This window comes from Phyllostomus discolor, chromosome 2 (genome assembly GCF_004126475.2).
Source record: "Phyllostomus discolor isolate MPI-MPIP mPhyDis1 chromosome 2, mPhyDis1.pri.v3, whole genome shotgun sequence".
NCBI lineage: Eukaryota > Metazoa > Chordata > Mammalia > Chiroptera > Phyllostomidae > Phyllostomus > Phyllostomus discolor.
Window position 1 is genome coordinate 214,986,256 of NC_040904.2, and position 20,730 is coordinate 215,006,985.

The following is a 20,730-nucleotide window of genomic DNA, read 5'->3' on the forward strand; positions in this document are numbered from 1 at the left end:
AGTAGAAGCAGGAGAGCAGGACCCTGGAGTGCCGGGACCGTGGGTACCGAGTCCGGTGCCTCTGCCGCTGCCGCCGCTGCCCGTGGTGCCAGCTGAGACACAAGCTCCGCTCTCTCTGACTCCAAAGTCTGGGGTGGCATTTCGGCCGTGCCTTGCACTCAGTGTCCAGGGAATTCAACTAGTATGTGTTCAGAGGTTTTGTCCCTTTTGTTTTCCAGTTGAAGACACGTTGTCATTGCATTATCAGACTGTTGGTTACCTATCTTCATGTTTTGTTTAACCCGCTAAAAACATTACTTAACCAACAAGAGAAAGAGGTTATTGGCTACAGCAGCTTTGTAGGGCCTCGTCCAAAGAGCTGCATTAAGCAACCGAGGTTGGAGTTCCCAGATCTCAAGCAACTAGGAGGGTGGTGTTCATTTTCAAGAATGTGTTTAAATCAAATTCTTTACTTATAATCAATGAGGTGTAAAAACATTTTCTAGGGTTTTGCAGTCAATGAAATTTATTTTATTTGTGTTATAAATATAGCTTTGACACTGTATCCCTGTGTATGGGAATGGAGAGAATAAATGGCTTTCATTTTTAGAAAATTTCCCTCCAGGGGAGCCTGATTTTAGGGTTTCCCAGTGACAGGGTCACCGTTGCTGGTCTTTTTCCACAGGCACCCCCTTCATTGACAGAGGAGCACGGTGACATGGGCGCGACCCGGTGACATGGGCGCGACCCGTCTCTCTGTGGCGGTTCTCACACTTCAGGACCGGCTGTACGTGGGCAGGGCGGGAGGGACGGGGAGAGGGGCCTCGTGCACCGTGGTTTCCAGCCATTGTGGAAACTTGTAAAATCGTGGTCAGCGCTTTGGCATCAACAACTTGCTTTGTGAACTCTGGCTGCTCTGTAACCACCTTTAAATGAGGAATTTCCTTATTAAACAGAGCAGCTCTGCCGCCAGCTGCCCGGGATGTGTCTGCCCCGGCACCAGCGGGAGGAAGGAGCCTCCCCTTGCCCCCGCGCCCGCCCGCTACCTGCGCCCGAGGGAGAGCTCGGCCCGCCTGCGAGCGCACACAGACCCCGGACTTGGAAAGGGTCGCATCTCGGGTTTTTTCTTTTTGCGAAATGAAGATGTGTTTGTCCAATGCCTCTCCCTCTCCCTGCTCTGCCTCGGGGGGGGGGGGGGGGTGTATTCGTGACCCTCCCCAAGGCAGGGTGCTCTGCTGTGGGTAACGCCGGAGTGTTCACCGATGGTGTCCAGACGCCCTCCGGCATTTCGGGTTTCAGATCAGCGGGGCCCGGCCTCGCTCACGCAGTGTTACCACAGAATTTCCGAACCTACAGAAGCCTAGTTCTGCAAAAGAATTTAATCACAAATTTAAAGTGTGTAAGTTAGAAACTATTGAACACGGTTGGGTCTCTTCGTTATGAAAGTTTCCATCTGGGGTTTCTCTCGAGTAGATACTGGGTAAGAAAGTAAATGCAGTGAATTCTGACTGAAAGTCGAGAATGTATGTGCAACTTTATGCAGCATGGTGGAATGGCGAGTGTGTGTGTTGTTTTTAGAAGAGTAAGCCGAGCAACTACCGCATAAAAACTTCTGCCTAACTGACAGCCACTTGCAGGACGATTTTTGAGTTGCAAGGGGAGCACCCCGTCCTCTCTGCTTCACTCACGTTGTGTTGTTTCCAGTCCCCGCCGCACGGTGAAATGGGGGCCTGCGGGCGGCGGAGCAGGGCACTCCCAGTGTTTGCGTGGGTGCCCGCGCAGAGCCCCTCTCTTCTCACTGGTCTGTAAACCGGCCGTGAGCAACCGTTGTTCTTATCCTCGAGTTCGTGGTTGTGAGGTCAGACACCACTGTCTTCGCTCGCTAGGAGACGTTTACTGTGTGCTGACAACAGGAAAGAATGGACTTTACCCCTGGCCATTTTGAACTGAGGCAGGGAACCGCCTTCAGCTGAGTGATGCTTGTAGAACATTATCTCAGCGTTTGCAAGGTCTGCTTTCCTTTCAGCCGTGTGTGTGTGTGTGTGTGTGTGTGTGTGTGTGGTGTCCACCGGACAGACCGTAGCCCGGGCCCCGAGGAAGTCTGTCCGCACAGAAAGGGTCGGCATCAGACAGGGAGTGCGCTCTGGCCACAGTGAGCTTACGTTAGAAAACTGTGACAAGAAAAATGAGAAAAACTATCCAAGTTTTTGGAAATTAACACATTCAAATGATTGATTTGTTAGATAAGAAATCATAAGGCAAATTAAAAATGTTTTGACCTGAAGGACAATGAATGTACAAAATGTTCTAGGATAAAGCTAAAGCAGCACTTAGAGGGACGTTGATAGCTTTGTGTCTTTACGTTAGGAAAGATGGTCCGAAGTCAGCGACTCAGGGCCCTACTTCGTGAAGACAGAAAGAGAAGGGCGCAGTGAGTCCTGAGGAAGGCGGAAGAAGGAAACAGGAGAGGGTGAGGTCAGGCACAACAGAAAAATGAACAGAGGCTGAGCTGTTCTCGGGAGAGAACAGGAATGACGACCGGTGTCACAAGGGAAGGCGTGGCTGTCGCGTGAGTCTCCAGTGCTCAGGCCTCGGTCGGGCCGCTCTCTCCAGCTCCGAGTTCCACAGGGGCTGACGGCCGAGGGCCCCCTCCTTAGCAGTGGTGGTGTCCAGGGGTTGGACTCTCAGTGCTGAATCCTCCTTTAAACCCTAATAGTATCTCACTGCTTATCATTACTTGAGCATGCTTCTGTTCTCTCCCTCATTCTGTTTTTCCAAATGTTTTTGGTCACGTCTGATTTAATATTGTCCTCTCACTCTGTAACTAGGGACTCACGGGACACACCCTCCACCCTCCTTGTCTTGCCCATCCGTTACCCTGCCCCCCAGCCCTGCCGTTGGATGAGTGTGTCATTTCTGTGATCCGTGATGTGTGTCCGTGTGTTGCACTTAGACGTTTTTCTGTAAATACCTCTCTATGCGTGGGTCTTTCTCTGCTGCTCGAGTTTGGAAATGTGGTTTGTGCTGTAGCCTCTGGCACAGGACTTGGAACATTGTGTTTTTTGAATGAATATTCTCATGGGAAAATACTTTACATTCTGAATAGATGAATTACATGAACTGGCTTGAGGACCACAATTTTGTGTACATGGCCTGAAATACATGACTTTCTGTAGTTGCAGTTTGATCTAACTAAATTGATGTGAAGGTTATTGAGAATTTTCCATGTGAACTCTCGTTGTTGTAAGTATTTTAATTGAAGTGTTCATCAGTTCTTTGAAAGGTGGAGGGACTAGAATATGCGTTTCACGTGCAGTGACAGTGCGTCGTGGTAGCGGATCCGCTTCGTCCCGATGCTCCGAGGGCCACGCTGCGGTCTGTTGCGCGCAGTGACGAGGTGAACTGGTTGTGGAGGTGTGTGCCGCCTGACGGGCACCCTGGTTCCTCTCCCCGCGGTCGCAGACAGTGTGTTCTTTCGTCCTGGAGTCTTCGGATGTCCCCTGGTGAATACGGCTCAGAATTAGTTAATAACACTATTCCATCTTTTTAGTTGTCACAGTGACACTCTGAAGAAACGTGCTCACAGTCTCTGCCTGGGGCTCCCAGAGCGGGTCTCTGCATGCGGACCCCACTGCGCCGCCTGAGACAGCGAGGGCGTTTCCTGGTAACCCGAGAGCTGAGAGCTCGGAGAGGGGCGGACAGCCGAGGGGCGGGCAGCCGGCACTGCCGCTGTGCTGCGGGCCTGCGTTTAATTACAAAGCAGGGCGTGTCTGCCTCCCCGGTTCACGTTAGCGCGAGCCTCTGACCCACGCGACTCAATGTCTTCCCTTTGAGTCTGAGCCTGCAGTGGCCCTCCTTCTGCCGCCTGAGCCGGAGGGAAGCGCTCTCCCTCCTGGCCCAGGTGTGCCCGAGAGCAGGCCCTCCTTTGTAGCTGAATGCATTTGAGTCCTTTCAGCAAACTTTTCAGAAGTAAAATTGGAGATCAATAGTTTGAGGGTTTTCATTTTCTTTTAGCCGCTAATAGACAAATAGTGTGTGAACCTCTTTAAAACATGTTAACATTACAGCTGCTCAACAATGCAGCGAGAAGGCGCGCTTTCCTGTGTAAGACATACCTGCAGAGCAGGTAAGGCCGTGTCTGTTCCACTGCATTTCTAGTAACCAAGCCTTTTCCTCCTTTTTCCTTAGGTTCTTGATTATTACGGACCATTTTCTGAAAAGCCCGGAATTGGTCAAAGCCATGCACGCCAAAATGAGCAATCAAGAAAGGTAACCCCCAAAACCAGTGTGGTTTTGAGGATTTAGCATTCCATATAGAGTATCCTGTACACATGACTGAAAGACTGTGCGGTTTCGCAGTTGGCACAAAATCTCTAAATACATGTTTCTGTGTCAGTAATGGTTTTAAATTGGTTGGTTAACATTACAGCTCAGCCACAACAGGCAGTGATTACCGTGGGGCTGAGGATCCAGGTTGGCGCCATTGTTCGGTGAGGATGCATTAAACACGCTGGGGATGGAGCCGTGATTTACGGCGGGATCTGCGCAGCTCCGTCGGACCATGCGTGCCGGGAGAGTGCCCGTGGCTCCCCTCCCCAGGGTCGCAGTCCGGGATCTGCTCCACCAGGCCCGCGGCTTCCGGCGGGCTCCCAGGCCCCTGAGCAGCCAGAGCCCGGCTGCGCCCTGTGTCCCGGCTGCTGCAGCAGGGGGTGGGGGGGCAGCGAGCGCCCCCCAGAGCGGGCTGAGACCCCTGCCTCGGAACGGTGGCAGGTCTGTGTGGGACGGTGCAGGTCTGTCCCCGGTTTGCCTTCGGCTTCTTGGCCCATAAAATCAGAGGACTAAGAAAAATGACTCACAGTTCTCTTTCCACTCCAGCAGGACGACGTGCTTTCCCGAACCTTGTTGGAAGTGTTGTTGTCTTAGGAAAATAAAACTTGTACTCAGAAGTCTGATGACCAAAAACTGACGTAATGATCCAACACCTTAAACAGAGTTAGCCCTTTCATCGCGGCCACAGTGTCTGTGCTTGCCGTGGCTCTGGCACTCTTCCCGGGTGCGGGGCCCGGGCAGTTCAGCCGCAGCCCCCTTTGGCCCGGTGCTCGGTGGTGCTTTTTCTCTTCCAGTGTTTTTAACGAAGAAGAAAAGCCCGCGCTTTTAAGTCGGTTTAAATGTGATGTTTCTAGACCCATGCCTCCTGCCACCATCACCTATGCATACTTTTATCCTTAAAAAATAATTATTTCTAGTTTTTCTACCTAAAACGAGTAACGAGTGATAAGCAGCGCTCCAGTCAGCCACGGCTTCGTGGTAAGGGGCCCGTGATGCCGGGGACACAGCGCAGCTGCGTTTTAGTGTCGAGCTTGCCCCCTCCACGCGCTGTCGGGCGACCCGTCTCTACACCCACCCGGGATCTCACCGAACCAGGACGGCAGACGGCACGTTTCCCACGGTCGTTCACGCGGCAGCTGTAGCCACCGCCTCCCACACCGCAGTTTCCCGCTCGAGGGTTACCTCCGCCTTTATTTTGCTTCTCAAGGAGACTTGCCATCATCTCATCACATGATTTATTGTGAGTTGGACCTCGTCACAGACCTGCCTGTGGGGGTGACACGGCCGTTACACGGCTCGCTGTTCTGTGGGCTCACGTGTCCCAGGCCGCGCTTGGCACAGAGCAGGTGCAAAACAGCGCTGCTGGAGGGGAAGCCGGAGTCAGCGAACGGACCGTCTTGCTCACGAAAGGTTGCGGCCGTCGGCAGAGTGGTGTGCCGTCCCCTGCTGGGCCGGAGACCCCGCACCGTCCCTGGCGCCGCCGCCTCCGCTTCTCGGGCTACACGGCCAGTGAGCCTGCAGGGGCCCGGCTCAGGGTCTGTGACTTCCCTGTACGCGGCACAGCTCCGGGGCCCCTGAGGTCACCTCTGACTGGACTGTAAAAGACACACGACGCAAACTCACCCTCTTAACCACTGTCAAGTGTGCGGTTCAAGGATGAAGTCTGTCCACACTGTCGGGGAGCCCAATCCAGAATGTGTTCCTCTCACGACACCGGAACTGTGCTCATGAACAGCTCCCCTTCCCCGAGCCTCGGCAGCCCCCATCCTGCTGTCTGTCTCTGAGTTTGACCATGTTCCGTGTACGTGTCTGTCCGTTTGTGACCGGCTGCCTTAGTTCCCTGACACGATGTCCTCAAGGGTCATCCGTGTTGCAGCGGGTGGTGGAACCGCTTCCTCTTCCGGGCTGAGTCGGGTTCCACCGCGCATGTACATCTCATTTTGCTTACCGAGTTGTTTATTGATGGAAGGTGGGGTTGCCGTCCAGCACCGTTCAGCTGCCGTGACGAGTGCTGCTGGGAGCGCGGGTGACGTGAGAGGGCCGCTGCTCTGTCCTGAGTTTCCTCTTCCCCCGTGGCGTCGGCTGCTGTCCTGCCGGCGCAGAGCCGCGCTCCCCTCTCAGTGGCACGCACGGCTGCTGCTGCTGCGGGCTGCAGTCGGGTTCCGAGGCGTGGTCCTGAGGCCCTCCGTGATCCTTCCTTTCCCTCTCTGCCCCACCTCCCCTGCCAGCCACCACGCACAGCTCGCAGTCCTCCCGGCCTTCCGGCCTTTCCTGCCTTTGCACATGCGCGCTCTCTGTTCCCAGAGCGACTGGACCGCCGCCGCCTTGTCTCCGAGAAGATGCACACGCTCCGTGGGCCCTTGTCAGACCTCCGAGAAGATGCACACACTCCGTGGGCCCTTGTCAGACCTCCGTGAAGATGCACGCGCTCCGTGGGCCCTTGTCAGACCTCCGAGAAGATGCACGCGCTCCGTGGGCCCTTGTCAGACCTCCGAGAAGATGCACACGCTCCGTAGGCCCTTGTCAGACCTCCGAGAAGATGCACACGCTCCGTGGGCCCTTGTCAGACCTCCGTGAAGATGCACGCGCTCCGTGGGCCCTTGTCAGACCTCCGTGAAGATGCACGCGCTCCGTGGGCCCTTGTCAGACCTCCGAGAAGATGCACGCGCTCCGTGGGCCCTTGTCAGACCTCCGTGAAGATGCACGCGCTCTGTGGGCCCTTGTCAGACCTCCGTGAAGATGCACGCGCTCCGTGGGCCCTTGTCAGACCTCCGTGAAGATGCACGCGCTCCGTGGGCCCTTGTCAGACGCCACCTGCTTCCTCTCGGCTATCCTGACTTTCCCAGACCAGATTCTTTGCGTCCTCATTGCAGGTTCATCACTAATTACTGCTGTTCTGCTAGTGTGCGTATCCTTCAGGACACAGACAGCACCTAGGGACTTCTCTGTCCTTAACGCCCAGCAGAATCAGTCCCAGGAGAGAAGGGGTAGTCAGCTCACACCGAACACTTACCGAAACACATCCTTGGGGTGGTGTCTCTGTGACACTCTGACAGCAGCTGGCGAGGTTGGGGGAGTGGCTTTCCTGAAGCAGTGGGCGTGGCTCTGCTCAGCAGGGTTCTGGCGATGCTCACTGTGGTCACTCTGGGCCTTGGTGAACGAAGACATGTGTCATTGCTCAGGGGCCATGCTGAACTTGGCACCCAACCCGCGGAGCCACACTGGTCAGGGCGACCTTGCTCTTCTCAAAACGCTTATCTTGTATGAGAACACGTGTAAGTCAGAGATTCAGCATATAGTTGCCCGTGTCCTAGGTCTAAGAAAATGTCACCGAAGAACCAGCTTAGTTTTTTGTTCTACATTTGGGGCGTTTAAAGCTTTTTCTCTCATGAACTTGTACACAGCTCTTGGGAGGAAAGTCGGTCAGTGTCTGAAGCAGCACAGATCTGAACCCACAGGCCGGTGTCAGAAGGCTGGCACCATCGCTGTCCCTGTGTGGTAGACAAGTGCACAGGACGAGAGGTTCCATGGCTTGTCCAGGGTCCCACTGGAGCGGACGCCAGAGCCAAGACTCAGTTCAGGCAGCCTGGCCAGAGTCTGTCCCGAAAACCGCTGCCCTCTGCCACCTGCCGCGGGCCGCTCAGGTAGGAAAGTGTTTGTGCTACACGTGAAGACACTCAACAGTGTGCTGCATGAGAACATGTGAGTTTAATACTTTCAGGAAAAGATAAATCCTCCTCTCACTGGGTGGGTTCTTTCTCCTGAACGTCGGTGGATTTCTCTGGAACTGATGGCGTGGCCGCCATGGCATTTCGGAGGTCATGACCGGTCGGCAGATGTGAGCTCAGGAGCGCCCGGAGGCAGGCCTGACGGCCTAACCTCGGTTTCGCCGGGAGATAGGTTTTGCTGGAGGTGGGGCTTTGTGGTTCGCATTAAACGTGGTTACACGGCCTCAGCCAGATTTCTAGCTGCAGCAAACTTTGTTTTCAGGAAATGGCAACCAAAAATATTCTGGCTCGAGATTTGTACTTCTGTTTCCCGTGCCCTCTAAATTGCACGTATACACACATGGAAGCAATTTAATTATGCCAGCAAATTTTGTGACATATTTGACCGCTTAGGATTAGAGGAAGTGGGGCCCGACTGCAGGAAGACAGGGCGCTGTACACAGGCGGCAGGCAAGGGCTGCACGCACTTCCCACCGCTCCGCGGGTCGGCTTCCGGCGGCGCTCCTTTGATTTGCTTCGTTTCGGGGATTCTGACTCTGCTCTGAGCGGGGCGCTGCCGCCTCCGTTGTCCAGGGAAGTGGCGCGCCTCACCTTAGACACAGCGCCTGCCCTCCAGGGCCCTCTGACCTCTCCATGACCCTCTCCAGAGAGCTCTTGTAGGGAGAGGGGCGGGGTTGTGGTAGCTGGAACACAGGTACGTTTGGTGATGATGTCCCAGGAGAGGAGCAGACACAGTGGTTTGGGAATGTGGGGGAGGGGCGGGGTCCCCTTGGCCTTGGGAGTAGTAAGTAAAGACCTCACGGGGCAGGCGGCACTTGACAAGCCCGTGGGGGGGCAGGCCTTTGCCAGGCGCACGTGAAGGGGAGCGTGGACATCTTCTAGTGGAAGAACAGGACGGGCAGGCGCAGGTGCGTTTGGGGGAGCGAGGGGGAGTCCAGTCTGGCTGGAATGAGAGATGCTGGTGGGAGACCCTCTCGGCAGGAAGGCCAGGGTCAGTGCGTGTTTGGGTTCGCCCGGCAGACATTATGGAGTGCCTCCTGATCAGACACACTGGACAGAAGTCCCGACCCCTGGGGCGTATGTTCCACGGGTGACGGAGACACAGGAAGACCTGAAGCATCCCCTCTGCCGGGTGCTGACCCAGGCACGGTGCGTGGGGTTACCCGGCCGCTCTTGGAGCTGCCCGGGAGTTAGCGTCCTGGGGTCCAGGCGGGACTAGGGGCCCTGAGCCTCTGTAGTGACGAGCTGCGCAGTCGGGGGGAGGGCCTGAAGGGCCAGAGGAGTCCAGTGCTGGCGCCGGGTGGGGGTGGGGCCTGCCGGTGGCACTTGGAGCTCGGCAGGGGAGTCGGGGCTCCTGTGTCCGTAGGGACGCCTCTTGGGCAGTAGCGAGTGTGTTCTGTGTCTGAGTTGGCCGCTGGCAGGCGGATAGGATGGACAACACTGGTCGTTGTCAGCAGAGCTCCGTGGTGAGTGAACTCCCCCCGCCCCCCGTGCAGCGTGGCTGGCGCCAAGTGCCGTCCCCGCGGGAGTGACGGGGCCAGCCACTCCGAACGGTGCCGTGTTCCGTGTGGGGCTGAGGGGCGTCACGGGAGGCCCCTGGGGAGCCGTCTCGGTGCTTCCCCAGTGGGAGCACCTGTCCGAGTCCACGAGGGATGAGGCTGTGTCCCAGCCCACGGACCTAGAATGTCCATTTGGGGTGGGGGCTCCCATTCGAGCAGCCCTCAGTAAGACAAGCACTGTGCTCATTCAGCACCCAGGGTGCCCCCCGAGGCACAGCGGGGGATGGTGTGCCACCGTCCCTGCCCCCGCGGAGGGGGAGGAGGAAGGTATCACAGTGAGTCCTTCTCCCTGGCGGTTCATTTGGGGCAGGTAACTTGGGCGGAAGTTCTGGGTGCGGAGTCAGAGCCGGCTCCTGGGGTGGTGGGACTCGGCAGAAACGGGGGCCTGGCCTTATGCGCGTTTCTGCCCCCGTTTCCCACCGACTCGGTCCCGGGCAGTCGGACCGGCTGCCCTGGGGCACGGCTCTCGGCCAGCGGGTGTGCGGACTGGGCGCGCAGCGGTGCGCTGCGGCGGCGGACGTGCCGCCGGTGTCTTTGGATGAGTTTCCTAGCCTTTGGGACTCTGTGCCTCTGTAAAATGGGGATAATAATAGTAGCCGCCACAGGGGACTGTTGTGGTGACTGACCGAAATATACATAAAGCGCTCAGTGCCCGGCATGTCATTATCACTCAATAAACGTGGGTGATATTTCTGCTCCTTCGCCTCCCTGCTATTACGGCCACCGCTGTCGCGGCCACTGCCATCGTTCCCACCGCCAGTGCTGTCACTGCTGTTGTCGGTGGGGCCGGGCCCTTCCGCGGGATCCCGAGGAGAGCGTTCCCGGGACCCAGAGCCCCGGAGGTTGTGGGCGGCAAAATCTGTTGGAGCGGAAATAGACTCCTGGGTCGCCGTGTCCCATCTCTGTCTGTCCCGCCATGGAAGAAGTCCAGCCGTGTCCTCAGCAAGGCCAGGCCAAGGCCAGTGTCCAGAGCTTCTGGTTCATATTAAAGCCGAGGCCTTTGGAGCCTGCACAGGCGGCTGTGGCCCCTGTGGTTGCTGGAGCCACACAGTCGCGTGCTCCTGGGGAGAGAGCGTGTGCGTGAACACAGCGAGTGTGTCACCGGGGCGGGGTGGGGGCTCTTCTTTGTCCCCTGGGATTGCATCAGCTGGGGCTGGGGACGGGCCAGGTGCTCTTTCAGAACAACCAGCCAGCTTCCCAAGCTTTGCACGCTTCTGATAGGCCCACCCCTAGTTAGACGGACAGGCCTCTGCTCAAGCACCTCCCCCTGCGCCCCCAGCAGTCTGGTACCAGAGGGGGGAGGTGGGGTGCGTCCATCCCCTGGGCAGAGAGATGCTGTGGTCCCTGGAGTGCGGAGCTGCAGCTTCCTGGGGAAGGACACAGGCTCCTGTTTTCCAGTTTATTAAGCTCAATGTCCAATTCCCTTTGCTCTCTCTCCTTTATTAACAACTAGTTAACTACCTCTGTGGTAACATTACCACCACTGTTCTCATTACCACAGTGGTTACTGCCCCTACTGTTGTTCCTACCACCTCTGTTACCACCCGCACAATTGTTGCTGCCACTGCTGTTGTTACTGCCACCACCACCACTACTACGGTTTTCCTGATGACCTTGACTTTTTCCTCGAGGCGGCATATAGCCACTGACTTACTTCTTGATAAGACCCTGTGAAACATGTGTTATTCTTGCCATGTGCCTCACTGGAGATGTGGCATCTGCCCGGGGTCACTACAGAGGTAGCTGAGGTGGTGTATACACTCAGTCGGATGCCCAGATCAGTGACCTTTGCCCCGCAGCACAGGTGCTTCTGGCGTCTGCAGCTCACTGAGGCACCAATGAGACAAGTCCAGCCACAGCTGTGTGTCTGCCTGTGTCTTGGTTAGCTGCTTGTCCCAGGTTACCACATTTTTGGCCTTTGTGGCACTCCGTTCAACGCACTGTTCACGTGGAGGAGCGCAAAGGTGAATTCAAAGTCCGGTGGACGTGTGGGCCCTTCTGGGGAGCTCAGTTGGTTAGGGTGTCATCCCGATACGCCAAGGTTGCAGGTTCGATCCCCAGTCAGGGCACACACAAGAATCGAGCAGTCAATGCGTGCATAAGTGGGACTTTGAATCAGTGTTTTTTCTTTCCCTCTCTCTCTAAATCCAATCAGTCCATAAGTGAAAATGGCTGGACATGTCAGCCTGAATTTGAACTCAATATCTTACTTTCAGAATGACAGAATATTGTTTCTTGCCCTAGAATTCTCATAAACCTCACTCACTCTTTCCCCTTCCTTCTTTGCCTTTTACTCCAGCCCTCTGATAAAAAAACAAAACAAAACTCTTTTCAGGATGGTATGGGCATGACTTTTAAAATTATAGCCTGCATCAATTTAAGCATAAAATAAAAATTTTGCTGTATAATTTTTTCTAAAATTCTTCGCATCTACATTGCTGTTTTTAAATGAAACAGGAGTCGTAATTCTGAGGACAGAGCACGTACCTGTTGAATCAGAAGCGAGTGGGGAATAGAGTGTTAGCGCCGGCCAGTGGCTGGGAGACAAGGTCTCAGGGGCTTGACTCTGGCCTGAGGGGCCGGGGCTGGGCAGCCCCCGGGGCGGCCCGAGTGGTGCTTTCCGGGCTGGAGGGAGCAGGGCTCTCGTCCGACGTGGGTGGTTTTAGACGGCCGGTCTCCGGCCTCTCTGACTGGGTCTTCCTCGCCTTCGCCCCTCACGCCTGCGGGAAGAAGTCAGTGAGCAAACTGCGTGTGGTAGACTGGCGTTCCGCTGTCCTCCGGGGGTGTCACGTGCACCCCTCTCCCCCAACCGGAAGAGGAAAGACACTCCACAGTGTGCCCCATTTTCCCTGACTGCACAGTACATTTCAGTGCACACGTTTTCTGGGATGGAGGCAGGGATGGCCAACGTGATGTACAACTGAAGTAAGTGATTCGGGAAAAGATTTCCTGCTTGAGTTGTGTGCCGTACGTGTGATTCCTGTCCTCTAAGAAAAGGGCAGTGTTCTGACCGCGGCCAGAGGCAGAGGGAGTGCGGAGCTGGGCGAGCACTCTGGTGGGGAGGGCCCGTGTACCAGGGTAAGAATTTTGGACCCACCCCTTTTAGAAATTTAATTATTTTAAAAATAAGTTTATTTGGGTGATACTGGTTGGTAACATTAATATAAGTTTCAGGTGTGTGACTTTATGCTATGACGTGTCACACTCCACTGTGTGCCCCCCCGCTCAAAGTCTAGTCTACTTTTGTCACCACGTGTTTGACCCCCTTTACCCTCTTCATCCTCCCGCTCTTTGTCCCCCCGGCAGCCACCACTCTGCTCTCTGTGCCTTTTGTTTGTGTGTTGTTTTTCGTTTTACACCCCACATGGCAGAGAGAGCCCGTGGTTCTTGTCCGTTTCCGCCTGCTGTAGTTCACTCTGCGGGACTCTGTCGGCGTCGCCCGTGCCGTTGCAGGCGGCGGCGTTTCGTTTGCTAGGGCTGAGGAGTGTGGGGCTGGCCAGAAGGTTCGTTTGTTTTTTCTGTAAGATGGCTGTAGTAGTGCTTAGTTGTCTTTGACTCCATTCCAAGCAGTTTTGTTAGATTGTATTGGGACAGCTGTCATATCATCTTGCATTTAAAAAAAACTTATCAAAATTGGTGAACTTTTGTGTAGCCATTTTAATATTAAAGATGGAAGAAAATAAGCAATGCTTTTGGCATATTTTGCTTTATTATTTCAAGAAAGGTAAAAATGCAACTAAAATGCAAAAAAGAGATCTGTGCAGTGTGTGGAGAAGGTGCTGTGACGACCGAGCGTTCACATGTGGTGTGCGAAGATTCGTGCTGGAGGCTCCCTGCTGGACGGCGCTCCTCCGTCGGGTCGTCCAGGTGAGGTTGACAGCGATCAGATTGAGACGCTGAGTGAGAACAGTGAACGTTCTCACCATGTGGGAGGTAGCCGACATCCTCAGAATATCCAAATAAGCATTGAAAATCTTTTGCACCAGCCTGGTTATTATGTTAATCCCTTTGATGTTTGGGTTCTGCATAATTTAAGTGAAAAAAACCTTGACTATATTTCCTCATGCTTAAATGTAACAATGTTCCATTTTTAAAGCACATTGTGATGGGCCATGAAAAGTGGGTGCTGTGCAATAACGTGGAATGGAAGAGACCGTGGGGCAGCGGCATTGACCCCCACCCACCACACAGAAGGCCGGTCTGTATCTGAAGGAGGTGATGCTGTGTACGGGGTGGGACTGGAGGGGGGTCTTCTTCTACTACGAGCTTCTTCCGGGAAACAGAGCGATTCGTTCCAGCACGCCCCGCTCCCAGTCAGACCAGCCTGAGCGGCACTCACCGAAAAGCGTCCAGAACTGGTCAACAGAAAATGCAGACTCTTCCACCAGGATTAGCGAGACCACACGTTTCTTTGACGACCAGGCGAAAACTGTTACAACTTGGCTGAGACGTTCTGATTTGTCCGCCACATTCACGAGACACTGCACCTTTGGATTTCCATTTATTTCTGTCTTTACAGAATTCTGTAGTGGAAAAACTCCAGTTCCCTGGGAAACCGTGAAAGGCATCTAGAGTAGCTCCTTGCTCAGAAGGGTGCAAGGTTTTGGCAAGGCGGATTTATGACGTTGCCTGCAAGATGGCAGAAGGCAGTGGAACGAAACGGTGACTGCGTTGTTCAACAAAGGTGTTGGCGAGAATGAGAAACGTGTCCTTCGTTTTTACTTAGAAACCGCACGGACTTTTTGGCCGCCCCGTACTCCACTGTGTAAAGACGTGCGCCCCGTCGTCCCTATCCCGTCGTCGGCCGAGGGGCACTCGGGCTGCTTCCGTGGCTCGGCTCCCGCGGGCAGCGCTTCGGCGAGCAGAGGGGTGCATGTGTCTTTAGGGGTGCAGATGAGTGTCCTCAGTTTGTTTTGGTAGCTCCCAGGAAATGGGCCCACTCACCGCTAGTGGGAGCCAGTAAAAGAGTTTTAATGGCAGGTGACTCAGTATAAGTAGCATCATCTAATGAAGTGTGATTTATTCTCAGGTGACGGTTAAACTTGGTCTATATTTTATATTTTGAAGATTCATTTCTGACTTTTCCCTTCTGCCCTTCAAAGTGGCTCACTCTCCGTCTCCCAGATGTCCGGTCTCAGAATCCCGCTCCAGAGCGCGGAGTGCGCCTGCCGCGCCGGGAGCAGTCCGCGGAGGCGGCGCCTCTGCGGGATGTGTAATGGAGGCGAAGCCTGCCTTTGCCTTTCCTTAGCTCCTGCATCCAGGTCCTTCCTCACCCCCGTGGGTCCCTGGGCCTTTCTGTCTCTGTTGGTCACCACCGCCCTGGGCCCCCCTCCTCCATCCTGACCTTGGTCACCACCGCCCCGGCCCCGCCCTCCCCGTCCCCACCCTCACAGGACTCCATCAGGATCTGCCTCCCGCTGCAGGCCTGCGCCTGCTGCGCCCTTGCCCAGTGCCCGCGCGGCCGTCTGGCTCCTCGGCCCTCCGCACCGCTCTCTGCGCGCCTGTGACTCCGTCTGATAGAGTTGCTTTCTTCCGTGAAATCACTCATTTTCAGTGATAATCTTCGATGCGAAACTTTCGAAAGCCAAGGAGCATGACTTCTTACACCAGCAATAACGGCCACATTATGCCAAAATACAAGGAGTGTTTTTAGAGCAGAGCTTTGTGACTCCCCGTGGAGTCACAGTCGGTAGGGGCCAGCTGCCCAGCGCTCCCGGAGAGCCGGCCTGCCTGGGGCAGGTGGGGGTCTGGCGGTGTGGCCTGGAGCGAGTGCCCGTTCATTTCCGAGGGCTCCGTGGGAATGCGGGAAGTGAAGTGTCCTCACGCCGAGCTGTTCGTTGTTCTTTTGGACTCAGCTGAGGAGGGGGTCACTGGTTTTAGTTTGCAATGGTAATCGTTACAAGAGGTCTGAGGTTTTAGGAGTTTTGAACATTATTAAGGCCTGTGGGTAGTTTTTCCAGACTGGAGAGCTTTCCCATCAAAACAGATTTATTTCCTCACTCGAAGGAGTAAGCAGTTCCTGTTTGTCTTTCATGGAGGAATGCTGCGTGCCTACCGGAAGTGCATTTCCCCACTGGCTGAGTGTTTCAGGCACTCACACCCTGTCTGGCACGTAAATAAAATAAGTAAAGATTTACACATCCAACCCCAAATCAGAACGTCACTTGGAGGAGCATCCTACTGGATTCGTGCTGGACAGATGGCCCCGCCTGTGACTTGTCTCTTCGAAGAGAGGGAAAGGGGTTGTCGAATAAAAATGTTTACCGATAATATTAATGTTGACGTAAAAAATGGCATAGGTTGGACTCCGGCCCCCAGAGAAGACAGTAAAACCAGCTGTCCGGGCGCCTGGCCCAGGAGCCTAGGATTGAACCCTGACGCAGCTGCGCACGACTCGTGACCCCCGGCAAGTGACCTCAGTGAGGCCTCCTCCCCCATCCTTCGGGCGAGGCTGACGGCCGTACCTGCCGCGGAGTTTTTGCGTAGGTCAAATGAAAAAATGTGTGTAAGATGCTTTACTCGAGTAAGCAGTGGATGTGAGCACACTTAATTTGCTGTTGTTATTATTATTACTAGGTGTAATATAAAACTGACAGCATTTCTGAAATGTTCAATTATTTCAGGGCTCAAAGTAATGGATATAAAAAGATGCTTCTTTCTATAGCCAAGTCACATCAAAGAAATCGAGATTTTAAAAAATAGGTAATTGATAAGGATTAATTTTATTCATAAAAAATTATTTTCCCTAGCTAGATATAAAAGCAAAGTAAGGAACTTAAAAATTAAAAATATTCTCTTAACGTGTTCTCTACGAATATTTTTAACATTGTAGACTTTCAATATCGTGTGTTCACTAATGACTTTGTTTTGCAGGGTGACGTTGCTGGACGTTATGATCGCCAAAATAGCGGGCGAGGAGCCCCTGAGCAAGGACGACGTGCCCGTGTTTCTGAGCCATGCCGAGCTGATCGCAGGCGCCTTCGTGGCGCAGTGCAAGACGGTGCTGAACTTGGCCTCCGAGCAGCGTGACGATGAGGTGTGAGGCACCCTAACTCGGCTAGGGGCTCGAGGAGAACTCTGTTGTAAACACGTCAAAAGATGTCATAAGGCCCTACTAGCGCTTGCGGGTCTCCCCTCCTCCCCCTTCTGTGTTGAAACCTAATGACAAGTGTGATGGTGTCGGGGGTCGGGCCTTTGGGACGTGACCGGGCCACGATGGGGCTCTTGTGCACGGGCTCGGCGCCTTCTATTTCATTGTATCTGTTTCCACCCTCACCCGAGGGTGCGGGTATTGAGTGGCGAGGGAGGAAGGGTAGAGGGGGATTGAGAGAGAGAGAGATTGATGTGAGAGAAACACTGATCAGTTGCCTCCTGTATGCTCCCGGGCTGGGGATTGAACCCGTAACCTTTTGGTGCACAGGATGACGCTCCAACCAACTGAGCCACTTGGCCAGTGCCAGTTTTTTTTTAAAAACCCTTACAATAATGTTACGGTAACCATTCTTGTAAAAATGTCTTTGCGGTTTCGGACAAGTAAATTTGGGATTATAAATTCCTGGAAGTTGAATTGCTGAGTCAAAGGATATGTTTATTTAAAATTTTAGAAATATTTCTAAACGACACACCAATAGAGCACCAGAATGTGTGGGTCTACAACCCCACACTAATTTTATTTATCATTTCTCTTTCACTTTTTTTCAAGGACCAGTGTGTTCATTTGTTTTCATATTTCATTTCCTTTTAATGTACATTTATTAATGAGCCTTTTCAGAAAATTAATATGTCTTTTCCTTAAAATATTTTGTTGGAATTGATTTTTGGTTTGTTAGCCTTTTAGAAGTTTTTTTTTGTTTTTAATCTAGTTAGGCTTATTAATTTTATTCTTAAGGTTTCTGCAATTTTTTATATAGTTAGTAAAACCTTCATCACTTAGGTTGTGGAAATTATACACCTTTATATTCTACTTCTTTCCATATTTTGTGTACATTTTTTTTATCCACACCCAAGGACATGCTTACTGGTTTTTTGATGGGGGGGGGGTGGTGTGGAGTGAGAGAGGGAGAGAAACATTGATGTGAGACAGAAACTTCGATCTGTTGCCTCTTGTTTGTGCCAAGACCAGGGACCGAACCCGCAGCCCAGGGATGTGTTGTGACTGGGAATTAAAGCCGCAACCCTTTGGTTTATGGGATGATGCTCCAACCAACTGAGCCACACTGGCCAGGGCATTGTCTACGTTTATGATTAACCTAGAGTTTATTTGTGAGTAAGGAATGAAGTGTAGATCCAAATGAATTGTTTACGACTTTTGACTGTCCAAGATTGTGAAATCTTTGGTGACTGCTTGGCTTTGAATCATGGTTTCTTCTACTAGCGGATGTCAGCTTTTGGAAGTGTTATTTTTCTCTCTGTGCCCCAGGTTCTTTACCCGGGAGACGAACTGTATTTGAATGTCAGCATCCAGTCGGTGGACTGGTGTGTACAGCTGAATGTTAGCTGTACGTTCCCTGAATGCTAGCTATTCGTTATCGTGTCAGTGTCATTTAGGGAATAAATTCATCCTTTCCACTTAATACCTGTGTCATGTATTAAACTCTTACACATTTTGGGGTCCATTTCTGGATTGCCAGCTTTTGGAAGGAAGAGATATTAGCAACAGGCAAAGCATTCAGAGAGCTGCCCGGGAGTGTGCGGTGAGTATACAGACGGACACGCACACCGTCCCCTGCACGAGGCCGTGCTTAGTTGCCTTCCAGCCAGACACAGGTTCTCTGCATTTCTGTGCACAAGAATCGTTTGCATTGTTATCATTTTTCTACGACTGACAGTTGTAACTTAGCCCAAGGACACTAAAGATCGAAGACAGATTTTCTAGAGAGGAGACAAATCTTTTTTTTCTTTCTTGCCCACTTGAAAGTCTTGTACCTTTGATTTACCTGCGTCTGTCTTTGTGAATCCCCTAGAGCCTGATTTAGTGAATGTAGGTTTATAGTACTGGGAGGGCATGGGACGCGTCACTTTTTTTTTTTAAGAGAATATTTTCTGGCTGTTACTTCATTGCTAATTTCCAGATGGTCCTTAGAATACTTTATTAATGAAAGGATTCTATTTATTACAATTAGGGGTGTGTTAGGTAGAACTAGAGCATGTTGTGGGGGGTTTACTTGGGTTAGTGTCACAGTGTTGAGGAGCTGGAAGGAGATTTTTGACTGCCTCTTCCAGCCCGACACGTGCTCATCACCGCCTTCTTTCGCCGCAGCCCCCGTTCTCATGCCAGTCGCCCTGGATTAAAACAGCTTTACCGTATTTCATCAGCGAATACTGTATGTGCATCTCTAAAAGATAAGGAGTCTTTTCACACTTAACCGAAATACAGCCACTGCATCAAATCAACAGTATTTATATGATCCCCATTGCCCCCTTTTTCCTGAAGTTTATGTCATTGAATCGGGGTACAAATGAGGGCATTTGGTTGATAGGTCTCAGCTCTTTCCGTTTACAGGTTCCCTCCTCCTCTTCCCCTCGCCCCCACCCCCCGCTCCACCTCCTCCTTTTTCTCTTTTCTGTGCTAGTTATTTGTTGAAGAAGTTGGATTGTTTTATCTGTGGAGTCTTCTAAAGTTTGGATTTTGATGACTATATCTCCATAGTGGTCTTTAACATACTCTTCTTTTCCTTGAATTTCCTGTGAATAATAATTAGTTCCAGAGGCTTATTCAGAGTTGGTTCCTTTCTTGTCTTTTTTAAGTAAGGTTGGTGACGTGTACATTTATCAAGAGGCTCAGAACGTCTGCTTGTCTCTTTCGTGATGTTAGTTAATGATTATTAACCTAGACTCATTCATCGTTAGGGGTTGCAAAATATCATTCATTTTTCATTTATTAGCTGCCGTATTTTATACAGAGAATCTTCCCCTAATCAGCCGTGGGTTATATAAGGTACAGTTTGTCTCTCTGACCTTCACTACCAGTATTGCGAGGAATGAGTCAATTTTGTGGTGTCATCCAAAGGTGACGAGTGCCTTGTTGTGTTCTAATTATTATGAAGTCTTGGCTTTAAAACCACGTGATTTCAGTCCATCGTAGCTATAATTCTTCCTAACTTCTGAGTGCCCTTGTTGGCCTGGGGGCCTCTCGGGTCACTTCTGATTTTTCTCTGACGTAACTCTGCTAGTTTCGGATAGCTTCCCGCCGTCTGGTGTGATGAGATGTGCTGGATCATCCTGTGTGTGCCTGTCCCAGACCTAGAACCAGTCAGCCATTTCCTGAAGGAGAAAGGGTGTTGGGAGATGACAGCCAGAGCATCCCCCCACCTAACAAAAGAGGGGGCGGCCCCAGCCGAGCAAAGGCGGTGGGTGTCTTGGGTCCCTTACAAGTGGTACTCACTTCAGACTTCATCTAAGTGTTTTCCTGTAATTTTTTAACTAGCAGGTAAAGCTATCGAATAAAGTTAAAGAGGCAAGGCATTAAAAATGTGTCATTTTTTGCTATTTGTTTTGAGATTTTAGGTGCTATATTAAAATAGTACTTTTAAATTTACTAGAGAATAATAAATACATATTTAGAAATAACAAAAGTAATTTATTTTATTTTGAAGATCGTTATCTTCATTACTAAAATTACAGCATCTACCACATTTTGTTAAATATTGTGTACTTTAAAAATTAGCTCAAAGTCTGTACAAAAATTGCATTTTAACATTTCATTTTGACTCCTTGTTGCCATGCCATTGGCAGTTGGTAGTTTCTCGATAATGTAGTCTATTTGAAAATAAACTCTTTAGTAGTCAGATGAACATTTTCAAATAATATGTTTTCCATCTTAGAGCTTTTCCAAGATACTGTGTATACATTTATATTTACCCAGAAATAATGCACATTCTTGTAGCCATAGTTCTTTCAACCACAGCATTTTACAGGATTCCTGTGGACAAGGAATTAATGTAGCTCATGGGGTATTTGTATCTTTAAAGTAGAACTTGCTTGCTGGGAATACTTTAAAAAGAAAGTATTTGCATAAATGTTATGTGCATAGCTAGTAATTTTGAGCACTTACCCCATGGCTGGGGAGCATTTTTGCTCGGATAGGAGCCTTTCCGATTCTCGGCCCCGAGACACAGAATGACACGTCACCGCGC

The 20,730-nt window shown here is 51.9% G+C and overlaps 1 protein-coding gene across 1 annotated transcript in view; it reads left to right on the forward strand.

Moving 5' to 3' along the window:
- LOC114513663 (ataxin-10) overlaps nucleotides 1–20,730 on the forward strand; it is a 120,756-nt gene that overhangs the window by 37,865 nt on the left and 62,161 nt on the right. The window contains exons 6-7 of the mRNA XM_028533027.2: nucleotides 4,168–4,248; nucleotides 16,469–16,631. Coding sequence (XP_028388828.1) covers nucleotides 4,168–4,248; nucleotides 16,469–16,631 — 244 coding nt within the window. The remainder of the gene's footprint in view (nucleotides 1–4,167; nucleotides 4,249–16,468; nucleotides 16,632–20,730) is intronic.